Source organism: Hippocampus zosterae, chromosome 6, assembly GCF_025434085.1.
Source record: "Hippocampus zosterae strain Florida chromosome 6, ASM2543408v3, whole genome shotgun sequence".
Taxonomy (NCBI): domain Eukaryota; kingdom Metazoa; phylum Chordata; class Actinopteri; order Syngnathiformes; family Syngnathidae; genus Hippocampus; species Hippocampus zosterae.
In genome coordinates, this window is record NC_067456.1 from 26,389,044 (window position 1) to 26,404,228 (window position 15,185).

At 46.7% G+C, this 15,185-nt stretch overlaps 1 protein-coding gene across 1 annotated transcript in view; it reads right to left on the bottom strand.

Moving 5' to 3' along the window:
- Window positions 1–15,185, bottom strand: part of pias2 (protein inhibitor of activated STAT, 2) — a 116,606-nt gene that overhangs the window by 76,414 nt on the left and 25,007 nt on the right. The window contains exons 3-5 of the mRNA XM_052068257.1: window positions 4,508–4,595; window positions 4,378–4,428; window positions 2–92 (exon numbers count right to left, since the gene is read on the bottom strand). Coding sequence (XP_051924217.1) covers window positions 2–92; window positions 4,378–4,428; window positions 4,508–4,595 — 230 coding nt within the window. The remainder of the gene's footprint in view (window position 1; window positions 93–4,377; window positions 4,429–4,507; window positions 4,596–15,185) is intronic.

Consider the following 15,185-nt stretch of genomic DNA (forward strand, 5'->3'; position numbering starts at 1 on the left):
CTGGTAAAGGAAAAAGTTTTCCATTGACCTTTATACAGAGATTGTTTGGATAATTGTCTTCTTGTGGGCAACTTGTCTCTGACAAGCAAAACCTGAAAAAAGACAAAATCAAATGAACATTATTTGTCATTTTAGTCGAATAAGTTTGATTAAGCCATAAACCAAACAAAAAAAAAGCACTTGAAAGCAGAAAGTCAGTTTCATGTTTTTTTAATTGAAATATGAAGTTAAGTCCTGAAATTGTGCAAAGAAAGAATATTTGAACTGATTTGCTGAGATATAGCATGACTATGACTGTGCGATATACGCTACAATTCAATAAATATTTTGGCCTGATATCCTAATAAGTAAACCATAATAATATTATTCTGAGTGCAGTGAAAAAAAATAAATCAAAAAGGATGTGGAAAGTGTAGGTACTTTTTTAACCAGCTATAAAAAAAAAAACAAGATAAATATACAGTAATTAAGTTCACATTGTATGTCAACTGTGATTCAATGATAATTTTCATGCTGCAACAAAAGTGTTTGTTTGCATGCATGTGTTAACTGCATGAACGTGTGACTTATGTAATATTTTTATATTACCGTAGTAAGGATGAATGATTCAGAATATGGATGCATGCATGTTTGCACAGAGGATTTAGAGGAAAGAAATTTCATCTGTGCTGTATGTTGTACATAGAGCATATTTGACAATAAAGATGACCTTGACCTTGACATTGATGTTCCCAACGATATGCCTAGATCGTGTTTTGAAGGTCTACATATGATGTTATATTGTATGACTTTTTATGAATGCATAAAAAGATGGAAATACAGGCAGTAAATGAAGATGCGAGTTGCGACCGAAACATGATGCAGCCCGCACCTCACTGCTCCATTCGGACATTCTTAGAATTAGCTTTGCTATTTTATACACTGGTAATTTTGAAATTATAAATATGGTCACGGAATGTTCTCAAAGACAATATATGTGTACCCTCCGGATACAACACAGAAATGTATTTCATCTCTGTGTGAGATGTCAGCAGCATCTGTGTGCGTCCCTCGCTCACTTCAAATGTCACTCTTCCCTCTCCTCCAGCCTTCCTGTGTGGGGGTCGCATGTTCTCCCCTTGCCTGTGTGGGTTTTCTCCGGGCACTCCAGTTTCCTCCCACATTCCCAAAAAAACATGCATGATAGGTTAATGGAACACTCTAAATTGTCCCGAGGTGTGATTGTGAGCGTGAGTGGTTGTGTGCCCTGTTGCTGGCAACCTACTCCGGATGTACCCCAGCTATTGCCCGATGACAGCTGGCATGGGTTGCGATTTTCAGATTAGAAAATAGATTGATGAATGGAAAAAAGAGGCAGTAGATTTTTTGAAAATTAATACAGGTGTCTACAGCTACACAGACATAGTAGATATCACTGTTGAACAGCTGAGTTTGTGCATCACACAAACATGGGAAAGAATTCAACCTAAAAAGCTTCAACAATAAGGGTCATCGATTCTCAAATGAATGTTGTTAAAAGAAAAGGTAAATCAACATATGAAGATGTGAAATAATAATAATAAAAATAATACATTTCATTTATAACCGCCTTTCAAAACACTCAAGGACACTTTACAATCAAATAAGACCCTGTCCAATTTTTTCTGCAACATTTCGCAGCCATAAATTACTAAGTTAGCGATTGTTGTAGTTGAGATGGTATAACCCAAAAGGTACTTTGCTACTGTTACCAGCCATGTCTTGTGTCGTTATTAAAAAAAACACACGATGGAAGTCCGACAGAGCACGAAAGCAACGCATTCTCGCCGTAGGTAATCAACTATTCTCGAGCATTTGCTCCAGAGCAAATTGGAGAGTTCACACGTGCAAATTTACATCGGTGCTGCTCCGCAAACGAGCATTTGCTCTGGAGCACCTGAGGTGGATCAAATTTGCTCCGGTGTAAGCTGTTTTCCGGGGCTAGGCAGTGGGGAGCAAATTTGCACGTGTGACCGCTCAACTGGCACAGCACCGGAGCAAATGTTGCCGTGTGAACAGCCCTTATGTAATTTCGTTAGTTGAATTGTAAATCATTATATTCAGTTTTTGTTTTGTTTTACACAATGTACAAAATTAATTTGAATTGGGTTCCTACCGACCTACATTATATATATATATATATATATATATATATAAAGCGGTACACGAAAGAGAATGAGGCCAGACGAATAAACAGGCTGTTCGCAACACAACCTGCGAAAGTGTACGCTCAGAGGCAGGGTCCGAACAACAGTGCTGACCCACCAAGACTGGAAACTGAAAGGTACTGGAAAGGCATATGGGAGAAGGCGGTTGCACATAACAGCAGTGCACAATGGCTGGTGACCCTGAGAGAGGAGCACAGCAACCTCCCTGAACAGAACCCAGTTACCATAACAGTGGCAGACATACAGGAAAGAGTCTCAGATATGGAGAACTGGACAGCGCCAGGCCCGGACATGGTCCACACCTACTAACTAAAGAAACTCACAGCACTCCATGAGCGCCTAGCAGCACAAATGAACCAGCTGTTGAGGGATGGGACTCACCCAGGATGGCTAACCGAAGGGCAAACGATCCTGATCATGAAGGATCCCTCAAACGGTGCAGTCCCATCCAACTATCGGCCAATAACCTGTCTCTCCACAACATGGAGGCTCATGTCAGGCATCATTGCGGCTAAGATAAGTGGACACATGGATCAATACATGAGCGAAGCACAGAAGGGCATTGGTAGAGATACCAGAGGAGCCAAACATCAGCTCCTGGTTGACAGAACAGTCGCACAAGACTGCAAGTCCCGACGTACTAACCTGTGCACAGCCTGGATGGATTACAAGAAAGCGTATGACTTGATGCCACACACGGATCACTGAATGCTTGGAGTTGTATAAAGTGAACAGGACCCGAAGAGCCTTCGTTGCGAACTCGATGAGGATGTGGAAAACCACACTTGAAGCCAATGGCAAGCCACTTACCCAAGTGTCCATCAAATGTGGCATATACCAAGGTGATGCAATCTCCCCACTGCTGTTCTGCATAAGACTGAACCCCTTAAGCCAAGTAATCACCAAGACAGGCTATGGATACCGCCTCAGAAATAGAGCTACGATCAGTCACCTCCTCTACATGGATGACATAAAGCTGTATGCCAAGAGCGAAAGGGACATAGACTCCCTGATCCACACAACCAGGATCTACAGCAGCGACATTGCTACAATGCCTGAGAATTATCAGCCGGTGACGTCATGAAATTTCGGCCATTTTAGAACCCCCCCATATGTTTCAGCTCTCTCGTGTTTTTCCGAATGCCGTTGTCTTTGATTCAAAGACATAATTTTGCATTTATCGCAAACGGTGGACTACAAGGGTTAACCGTGCATATTTTGGTTATTTCTGTTCCAAGATTATATTGCGTTTTGACAAGTTAACATGACAATGTACAGTGATGACACATTTAATTTGAACGCTATGAAACACCCCCTTTTTGTGTTTCTATTTCTCTGTACAGTTTTACAAAAATCTAAGGAAAAAGAAACTAAAGCTCCATCTCAACATTGTGGATCCTTGGTCTTTTTTCATTGTTCGCTATCTGTCTATCTGTTCACGTCTCGGACACGGCAAGTTACACGCGCACACGTGCACACACGCACACACACACAGGCCAGAGATTTGCGCAGCAGGCGTGTTTATGATTGGTCAATTAAGGTTGTTTAGACAACTCAGGATGGAGAGACCTGCTTTTGTTCTGATAAGTCTCTCTCTTTCTCTCCAACTCTTTCTCTCAGCAACACACATACACTCACCTGCGAGCCCAGGCTTGCACGCACACACACGTGCCCCACGTGGACCTACTGCGCTTGAGCAGAATGCCACACACTAGCACGCATAGTAAACAACACTTAGACACTGATTTTTGCGGACTTCAAAATAATAAGAATAATAAATAACTAAACATTTTATGATTGTTTGAAAAAATCTGCGATGCACCGAAGCCACGATAAACTAACCGCGAAATAGCGAGGGATCACCCACAGAGACACGGCAAGAACATGCCAATTTCCACACAGGAAGGACAGAGCTGGAATCGAACCGAGCACCTCTGCACTTTGAGGTCGACAAACTAACCACTCATCCGACACGCGCACGCACGCGCGCACACGCGCACACACGCACACACGCACACACGCACACACGCACACACGCACACACGCACACACAATACATTTTATTCATAAGCACCTTTCAAAACACTCAAGGACACCTTAAAATGAAAAACATATACATACATACATACAGTACATTTAAATACATGCATTTTATTTATAAATATATATATATGTAAAAACACAACATTACCTTAATTGGATTTGAACCATATAGTCCCTTCTGCCACCAGGAAGAAAATCCCTGTACACAAATACAATTATTTTACTTTTTCGATTACAGAGGGATTTTTTTCCCACTAAGGTCTTGAAAAAAGGTTCACCTGGATATGCATACTTCTCGAACTTGCTGTGGCGTCAAGGCAAAGATAAAATACTTTTCTTGATGGTATCTTTGTGCAGTACTTGCTCCTGAAAACAAATGATGCTTGTCAAGTAAAACTGTGTATTTGAGGTATTCCATTGTCATACTATATACAGGCTCCATTTCTTAACATTAGGCACACGTCTCGACCAAATGTGACAAAGATCCACATTATCTGACCTGAGATTATGTACGTATGCCCTCGTATATCAGAAGGCAAGCTGTGACCAATGTTCCATGAAACCATTTATGGAAAAATTACTTTTGCACTTTAACAAGAATGCAACTGAATGCAATGATAAAATACAAAGGGGACCAAAAATCTCCATAAATGAAACCAATATCAAACCAAATTGGTCGAGTTTATGCAGGAGGCACAATGATGTCAGCCACAAACAGTATGAAATTTAACATGCAAGAGTGTCTACACACGTTTCTGTTGAAAGCAATTTTAGCTGACGCACAGATGTTACCCGACATTCTATTATCTTAATGAGTCCTAGCCCAAGTGATATGTGCATGGGTAATTCAGACACAGCCATGTCCTGCCAAGATTTTTGCCATGCATGATGACAGTTGGACCTCTCGTGGTTTGTTGTTGAACAATTTTTTGCGTAGTTTTCACCAACAATTGTTTTCCCTAAAAAAAAAAAAAAAAAACCTCACTAAGTACGCGCATTGTGTCTTTTGTGAGGTTATGCCTGCCATTTTAAATTGGAGTGGTTACGCAAAGCGGCTTCTCTCTCTCCCCCTGCACAAATAAGTGTTCTTCGTGTTCTTTATGTTCCTTGTTTTCACTGTGTTGCACACAAATGCGCGCATACCCTCGTGAGTTTCTGTTCGCCATCGGCAGAACTACAAAAACGGACAATAATCCAACGAAGGCGAACAAACTGCTTGACTGCGATCTGCTGCATGACTGCGGTCTGCTGCGGAGGCCTGCTCAATCACCAACCCCCACTTCTGCAACCAGCCCACAGTGGAAGCACCACGGACGGAATCTGAGGAAGCAGAAGAGGGGGAAGCGCGGAGGTATCCGGGCTAGGCTTAGCAGCTAGCCCTCATCGCCCGGCTATCCCGACCATCACGCTGGCCAACGTAAACTCGCTGGACAACAAACTGGACGATACCAGCTTACTTCGGACATCTTGCAAAACCTTGAGTGACTGCTGCGTTTTTTGTTTTCGTGGAGACATGGCTCAACGACAGTGTCCCGGACCGGGCTGTTCGGCTAGCCGGGTTAACGGGCTGCCGAGCAGACAGAAGGGCTGTTCACACGGCACACATTTGCTCCGGCGCTGCACCGATGTATTTTGGTGTGATATATTTTGCACCGCAGCAAATTGTGTGGAGCGTTCACACGTACAAAGCCGCTGAGCGTGACAGCATCGGAACAGCATCGGCTCAGCCCCACTTGCGTTCACACTGCAGTTTCTGCAGCGGAGCAAAACGACAGAAAGCAAACCAGCTGTCGTGTTGGTTCTTTTAAAACATACTGTATATACACAACTCAAGCAACTACTGGACCGGCACGTCCTTCTCCTTCTCGGTCTCCGTGCCTTCTGCTCGAGAGTGACCGCCCAAGAAAACGTAAATCAATGATGACTTCAATGACACTCAGAAAAGCAAGCACTAATGCGCCAAACAGAAAATCAAGAGAGGAAATCACAAAATAAATTATATGGGGGCCGGGGGGTTGTGAACAAACAACAAAGGAACAAACAATTCCGAGACAGTCCAGTCTCCTACAAAAGGAAAGATGTTACCAGCCAAGCCTTGTGTCGTTATTAAACAAACACATTACGGAAGTCCGACAGAGCACGAAAGCAATGCATTCTCGCCATACGTACTCTTCACAAGCATTTGCTCTAGAGCAAATTTAACCCAGTTGCGGTCACACGTGCAAGTTTACATCGGTGCTGCTTCGCAAACGAGCACTTGCTCCGGAGCAAATTTTTAAACCACCTCCCTGAGGTGGATCAAATTTGGTCCGGTGTAAGCCTTTTTCCGGGGCTACACCGGAGCTAATTTGCACGTGTGAACGCTCTACTGGGGCAGCCCCGGCGTAGCACCGGACCAAATCTTGCCGTGTGAACAGCCCTAGAGAGCTCGTCAAGGGGGGGGGGGGACTCGCAGCGGGGGACTCTGTGTTTACATCAACGTTGCCTGGTGCCGAGATGCTGTTGTGGTTTGCAAGCACTGCTCACCAACCTTGGAGTTTATGATCATCAAATGATCATTCTATCTGCCGAGGGAATTTAGTGCCATTTTGCTGGTAGCAATATACATTCCCCCTGGCTCAACCAACAACAGGAGTATGGCCCTGTCTGAACTCCATCAGCACATCAGTGAGCAGCAGTCAGCCCACCGACGCCTTTCTCATCTTGGCTGTAGATTTCAATCATGCAAACCCCAAGAGCGTGCTTCTACGCTACAGTCAGAGGATCCTACAAAGCCCTCCCCCTCTCCCACCTTGGTGCCTCAGATCACACCACTGTGATGCTAACGCCAGCAAACAGTGAGGAAGCAAGTACGAGTGTGGCCTAGCGTTCCATAGAAGCACTCCAAGACTGTTTCTCCACCACAGAGGGGAGTGTGTTTAAACATGCAACCACTAACCTCAACGAGTACGCGGAGACCGTCACGTCCATAAGGAGGTCCATTAGTCATCTTTATGACATCATAAAGATGATCTCACAATCACTAGAACCATCACCCTCGGGGCCAATCAGAAGCCTTGGCTGACAGGTGATGTCCACAGGCTCCTGAGGGCCAGGAACACTGCCTTCAGAGCTGGACACGTGGTGGGCCACAGGACTGCCAGGGCCAACCTGTCACGATGCATCAGACTGGCCAAGCGACAATATTCAAGGAGGATTGCAGACCAGTTCAAGGACAGCAGAGACTCCAGGAATCTGTGGCCGGGGCTACAGACCATCACGGACTACAAGCCCCCTCCGCACACCTGCGATAGCTCCATCTCTCTGCTGAACAACCTGAACGACTTATTCGCCCGTTTTGAGACAGACAACAACACCCAAGGACAGAACAGCCCACCCCTCCTGGCGACCAGGTGCCGCCGCTTTCCCACGATAGTGTGAGGCGTTCCCTCAGGAGAACAAACGTAAGGAAAGCGGCAGGTCCTGACAACATTCCTGGTCGCGTCCTGAGAGACTGTGCTGAGGAGCTCAAAGATGTATTCACAGACATCTTTAACACCTCACTGAGCCAGGCTGTTGTCCCCACTTGTCTCAAGGCCACCAATATCATCCCGGTCCCGAAGAAGTTGTCCCCCTCCAGCTACAATGACTACCGTCCGGTCGCACTCACCCCATCCTCATGAAGTGCTTTGAGTGGTTAGTCATGCAGCACATAAAGACTGGCCTCCCCCCCACCCTGGAACCCTACAAGTTTGCATATCGGCAGAACAGACCGACTGCAGACGCCATCTCTACCACCCTCCATTCAGACCTCACCCACCTGGAGACCAAGAACTCACACGTCAGTATGCTGTTCATCGACTTCAGCTCAGCATTCAACACCATCATCCCGCAGCAGCTCATCCACAAACTGGACCACCTGGGGCTCAACACCTCCCTGTGCAACTGGCTGTTGGACTTCCTGACGGAGTGACCACAGGCAGTTCGGGTCAGCAGCAACACCTCCAGCACCATCATGATGAACACAAGTGCCACACAAGGATGTGTGCTGAGCCCCCTCCTCTTCACACTGCTGACCCACGACTGGACTCCTTCGTCCAGCTCCAATCTCTTCGTTAAGTTTGTGGATGAAACGACTGGAGTGGGTCTCATCAACAACGACGATGAGACAATCTACAGGAATGAGGTGAGCAGGCTAGCCTTGTGGTGTAAAGACAACAATCTCCACCTGAATGTGGAGAAGACAAAGGCGATTGTTGTGGACTTCAGAAAGACACACCTCCAGCTTGCTCCACGGACCATTAATGGTGCCAGAGTGGAGAGAGTGAGCAACACCAAGTTCCTGGCAGTGCACATCTCTGAAGACCTGTCCTGGAGCCACAATAACTCATCACTGGCCAAAAAAGCCAACCAGCGCCTGTACTTCCTTCGCAAACTGAGGAGAGTAAGAGCCCTGCCCCCCATCATGCAGATATTTTATACAGGCACCATTGAGAGCATCCTGTCCAGCTGCATCACTGTGTGGTATGGTGCTTGCGCTGTGTCCTGCCAAAAGACTCTGCAGCGCACCATGTGAGCAGCTGAGAAGATCATTGGTGTCTCTCCCCCCCCCCCCCCCCCCCCACTCGTGGACCTTTACTACCATCTGACATGCCAAGCCATCCGGATCGCAGGTGACCCCACCCACCCATCCAACAGCCTCTTCGGCCTGCTGCCATCGGGAAGGTGATTACCAAAGTCTCCGTGCTAGAACCAGCAGCCTCAAAAACAGTTTCTTCTACCAGGCGGTCAGGAGACTCAACTCCCTCCCTGCTCTGCCCACACTCCCCGCCCTCTGTCTCTGCCCGAGCCCTGCCCCCTGTCACAGACTATGACCCTCCCCTCATTATCTGACATTTGTGTCTTGCACAATGCACTGCCTCACTTTACCCACAATAGCCACAATGCCATTGTTTATACTGTTTATATTGTTTATAGTGTCTATACTGTTTGTACTGTTAAGATGACATGTCTTTTTTATACAGTGTAGCTGCGATCTTTTCTTTAGCTGTGTGTGTTTAATGCATAGCATGTTTGCACAGAGGATTGAGAGGAAGAAATTTCATCTATGCTGCATGTCATACACATTAAGCTTTTTTGACAATAAAAATGACCTTGACCTTGAGTGGGTGTGTGGGAAGTGTCTGTCTGATGGCTGTCGGATATGTGCAACCAATGAACAAGAAATATGTGGACTTCTATATAAGATAAGATAAGATAAGATAAGATATCCTTTATTTGTCCCACAATGGGGAAATTTACAGCCTCCAGCAGCAAGAATGTATGTAGAAAGAAGAAGAGAAAAAAAAAAAACAACAACAAACATCTTTCAATTAAATACAATATGAACACAAATATACCGGTTTCTCATGTTGGACTTATTTACACAAACCATTGTGTGCGCCGACTTGAGCCATGAGAAATTGAAACAAATCCATGCTATGTTGTCATGAGTTCATATATCATAATTTTCGACCGATAAACCGCTACTTTAGTGACACGCTTTCAACCCTGCGGCTTATTGAATGATGCGGCCTGTTAAAACATTTTTTCCAACGGCCGCCAGGGAGAACTCAAGCAGAAAAGGTCAAAGTGAGCCACTGTCATGTTTCACAGTAAAAATAACCAGCCAGGAGAGGGCGCATTTTACCTGTGTTTTTTGCTGGACTGCAGTCTGAAAATTCTGTGGCTGGGTCTATGACAGACTTGACCGAACACAATTTTTATAAAGGTTTTATTTACAACTGAACATTGAAAATGTAGAGCATTAATAAAAGACTGAGATATGTAAAATGGGACTGACAAATAGAAAAGTATACAAAAAGACAACAGAAGCTGCTTGTGACCACTTTCAGGCATGTTGCATGTGCCTGAAACATGTGGAAAACAACTCATCTCCCCTGCTTCATGGCTGTGCACAGGACCCACGATGTGACACCTTTCAATCTCCCAAACGACGATATTTTACTCTTAATATCAGCCGGGGTGCAATGGTGATTGCAGACACATGAGGTATGAATAAGCACAGCTTAACGTTCGTCTCACTTCACTTCGTGGTCCAAGTCTTATGAGATTTCCCACGACATTATCCAACGCCCTTTCTGAAGTGACAGTGCTCCATTTATTATGAGGCAGCATTCACGACAAGGTAAGATAAGATATCTTTTATTCGTCCCACAATCGGGAAATTTACATCGTCAGAGTCATCGTATTGTTCACCTGGTTACATATGCTAAAAGAAAACCTTCCAAAAGACGCTGTTGTAAAAGTTGACACAAAAGTGTAGATAGTAGAAAGAAAAGAAGGAATGGTTGACTGAGTGTTACGGCAAGCGAGGATGTTTTTCATTTTAAAACAAACCATTACTTGACACGCAACAGTGCGTTTTTTCTCTCCTTCTAATTAGGTGAGCTCTATAGTCCGGAAATTACGGGACTAAGAAAACAATTTTTGATGTATGTTGCATAAATGGACCCAAAGACTATTGAACAGGTGTTACTCCACATTTAATGGATGAGATGCCCAAGAATTGGAATACCTACTGGTAGTTAGATGTTCTTCAAAGATGTTGCATGATAAACAAACTTTATCTTACTTTTCCTACTTGTCAGCACATGAGATATTAACTGGAGATTGGCGAGTTTTAATTATTATACATGTATGTTTTATTTACTTCTCATGGGCTCACCACCCATGGGAGGGGCCAAAGGAGTCAAGTGCAGTGTGAGATGGGCGGCACCCAAAGGCGGGGACCCTGGCGGTCCGATCCTCGGCTGCAGAAGCTAGCTCTAGGGACATGGAATGTCACCTCTCTTGCAGGGAAAGAGCCCGAGCTGGTGTGCGAGGTAGAAAAGTTCCGACTGGATATAGTCGGACTTACCTCCACACAGAGCCTGGGTTCTGGTACCAGTTCTCTCGAGAGGGGTTGGACTCGATTCCACTCTGAAGTTGCCCACGGTGAGAGGCGCAGTGCAGGTGTGGGCATACTCAATGGCCCCCGGCTCAGGGGTTCACATCGGTAGACGAGAGGGTTGCCTCCCTCCGCCTTCAGGTGGGGGGACCGGTCCTGGCTGTTGTTTCTGCATATGCACCCAACAGCATCTCAGCGTACCCACCCTTTTTGGAGTCCTTGGAGGGTGTGCTGGAGACTCCCTTGTTCTGCTGGGCGACTTCATTGCTCACGTGGGCAATGACAGTGAGACCTGGAGGGGCGTGATTGGGCGGAACAGCCCCCCCCATTAGAGGTCGAGTGGTGTTTCGTTATTGGACTTCTGTGGTCAACACAGTATGTCCAAAACGAATACCTTGTTCAAACATAAAGTGTCCATATGTGCACTTGGCACCAGTACACCCTTGGCCGCAGTTCGATGATTGACTTTGTGGTTGTATCATCGGATGTTGTATCGATGTTGTATCATCGGATTTGCAGTTGATCACCACCTGGTGGCGAGTAGGCTCCGATGGTGGGGGAAGATGCTGTTCCGTCCTGGCAGACCCAAACGTATTGTGAGGGTTTGTTGGGAGCGTTTGGCGGAATCCCCTGTCAGAAGGAGTTTCAACTCCCACCTTTTCCCATGTACCGTGGGAGGCGGGGGACATTGAGTCCGAGTGGACCATGTTCCGTGTCTCTATTGTTGAGGCGGCCAGTCTGAGTTATGCCCGTAAGGTGGTCGGTGCCTGTCGTTGCGGCAACCCCCGTACTCGCTGGTGGACACCAGCAGGAAGGGATGCCGTCAAGCTGAAGGAGGAGTCCTATCGGGCCTTTATGGCCTGTGGGACCCCAGAGGCAGCTAACGGGTATCGACTGGCCAAGCGGATTGCAGCTTTGGTGGGCGCCGAGGCAAAATCTAGGGCGTGGGAGGAGTTCGGTGAGGCCATATCAGACGACTTCCGGACGGCTTCGAGGAAATTCTGGTCCACCATCCGACGTCTCAGGAGGGGGAAACAGTGCAACACTAACACTGTGTACAGTGGGGATGGGACGCTGTTGACCTCGACTAGGGACGTTGTGAGCCGGTGGGCAGAGTACTTCAAAGACCTCCTCGACTCCACCAGCACACCTTCCTTGGAGGAAGCAGAGTCTGGGGACTCAGAGATGGGCTCTCCTATCTCTGTGGTCGAAGTCACAGATGTGGTTAAAAAGCTCCTCGGTGGCAAGGCCCCAGGGGTGGATGAGATCCACCCGGAGTTCCTCAAGGCTCTGGATGTTGTGGGGCTGTCCTGGTTGACACGCCTCTGCAACATGGTCAGCGGGGAGAGTGCCTCTGGATTGGAAGACCGGGGTGGTGGTCCCTCTTTTTAAAAAGGGGGACCGGAGGGTGTGTTCCAACTACAGAGGGATCACGCTCCTCAGCCTCCCTGGTAAGGTCTATTCCGGGGTGCTGGAGAGGAGGGTCCGTCAGGAAGTCGAGCCTCAGATTGAGGAGGAGCAGTGTGGTTTTCGTCCTAGCCGTGGAAAAGTGGACCAACTCTACGCCCTTAGCAGGGTCCTCGAGGGTATGTGGGAATTCGCCCAACCAGTCTACATGTGTTTTGTGGACTTGGAGAAGGCATTTGACCGTGTCCCTTGGGGAGTTCTGTGGGGTATGGGGTAAAGGGTGGAGTGCCCCCTCCGGGCCGGGGGGGAGATCTTGCCCCAAGTGGAGGAGTTTAAGTATCTTGGGGTCTTGTTCACTAGTGAGGGCAGAAGGGAGCGAGAGATTGACGGGCGGATCGGTGCAGCGTCTGCTGTGATGCGGACGTTGTATCGGTCTGTCGTGGTGAAGAAGGAGCTAAGCCAAAGGGCGAAGCTCTCAATTTACTGGTCGATCCATGTTCCAACCCTCATCTGTAGTCACGAGCTATGGGTCGTGACCGAAAGAACGAGATCCCGGATACAAGCGGCCGAAATGAGTTTTCTCCGCAGGGTGTCCGGGCTCTCCCTTAGAGATAAGGTGAGAAGCTCGGTCATCCGTGAGGGGCTCGGAGTCGAGCCGCTTCTCCTCCACATCGAGAGGAGCCAGATGAGGTGGCTTGGGCATCTGATTCGGATGCCTCCTGAATGCCTCCCTGGTGAGGTGTTACGGGCATGTCCCACTGGGAAGAGACACCAAGGAAGACCCAGGACACGCTCTCTCCCTCCCCTGTGGTTTCTTTCTGACCTTCGGGTTGAGTGAACGCTGGCGCGTTTTGGCTGCCGCTGCTCAACCCGTATTTTTTTGTGTGTTTTGTTATTGTAAAGTGTCATTGGGTGTCTTGAAAGGCGCTTATAAATAAAATGTATTATTATTATTATTATGTCACCCAGCTGGCCTGGGAACGCCTCAGGATCCCCCGGGGAGAGCTGGAAGTCTGGGCTTCCCTGCTAAAGCTGTGCTAAAGCCCCCGCGACCCGGCCCCGGGTAAGCTGTAGAAGATGGATGGATGGAATGTAGTGATACGCCCTTTGGACGATCCATCAGTTTGCGGACTAAAATAGCAAGCCACATGCGCACATAACGTTATCTGCCCCCCCCCCCCCACACTGAAAACAAAACAAAACGAAACTAAATTAGAAGAAACACACTCACACACCACACCACAAACACACATACAGGCACAGTGAAATCGCGTTGATCACACAGCAGAGATTTGATCGCGTACAGCCCTCTTCCTCAACTGGCGGACCGCGATCCACGACCGGACCGCCGACCTCCTCTGTCCGGACCGCCGACCTCCCCTGTCCGGGCCTCCTCTGTCCGGACCCTCGGCAAATTGTATAAAATAATAAATTATAAAGTGATTTTTATGTTATACATTTTCTATTTTTGGACTATAATCTGCGCATTCCCGCGATCGCTTGTTAAAATTATCCGGTGTATTATTTGCGTGCACGAACAGATGTATTGCAGAGGACGCAGCAGCGTGACTCTGTGTGTGTACAATGTTTGACGAACTGGAGACGGGGGCATGTCGGCGATAACGATGCGCTGATTGGCTCCTCTGAACTTAAGGTGTGCCCATACATCAGCGTCACACATTCAAAATGGATGATTGTGTCAGGAAACAGACGCATGCGCGACGCCACAGTGTGCTCACAGCTTCAGTACAGGAGAGCCACACACAGACATTAGACAAGACAAATCGCGGGACGTTTCGATTGTGTGCAGTTTTGCTCCCGTCTACCCGGGGATCTTTGCAGCTGTTTAACAGCAGAACACCACAACATGTTAAATGAACATCCCAATGGCGTCCTCAAATAATATTTGCATGCCTCAGACATTGCATTCACCTTTAGTGGAAGAACAGCACTGCACATTCCTGTGCTCCCTTGTGTCAGTATTTAAAATGGTTCTTAACTCCTCTTCTGATATATTTTTCAATGATTTCAGAGGGGATGAGAAAAGGGGAATTGTACAAATTAAAATAATGTTTTTGCTTTCATTTTTAGTATATATTTTGGTAAAATGAGTATTTTGATTTGCTTTTGTTAAATTAAGGGAAAAAAGACAACTACTGTTTAACAAAGTTAAAGTAAAAAATGTCTTTTTTCCCTAAAACGGCTATTTCTATTATTAAGCAGGCACAACATAACAAAATAAAAGAGTTCCTCTGCCTCAACACAATACCTCTCATTATTTGCTGTGTACTGGCAAAGTGAATAATTGTTATTTTCATGCACCCCATTATTGGTTGGTTGTGAGGAGTGTTGATTTGTATAAGCTTGGCTCGACCATACTAAATGGGCATATAGCCCTGCTCCCCATGACCACCGTGCATGGGACTGGACCTTGGTCTTATAAAAAAAAAAAGTGGACCGACAGCATTTCTAGTTGAGGACCACTGGCGTACAGCCGACAGCATTTCTAGTTGAGGACCACTACAGTCAACTCATGTGGGGTGACTTTTATGGTTTAACAAATTTTCGGTCCCGTCAAAATGACGCCATGGAAACGACACACTAACGGTAACGATCGTTAC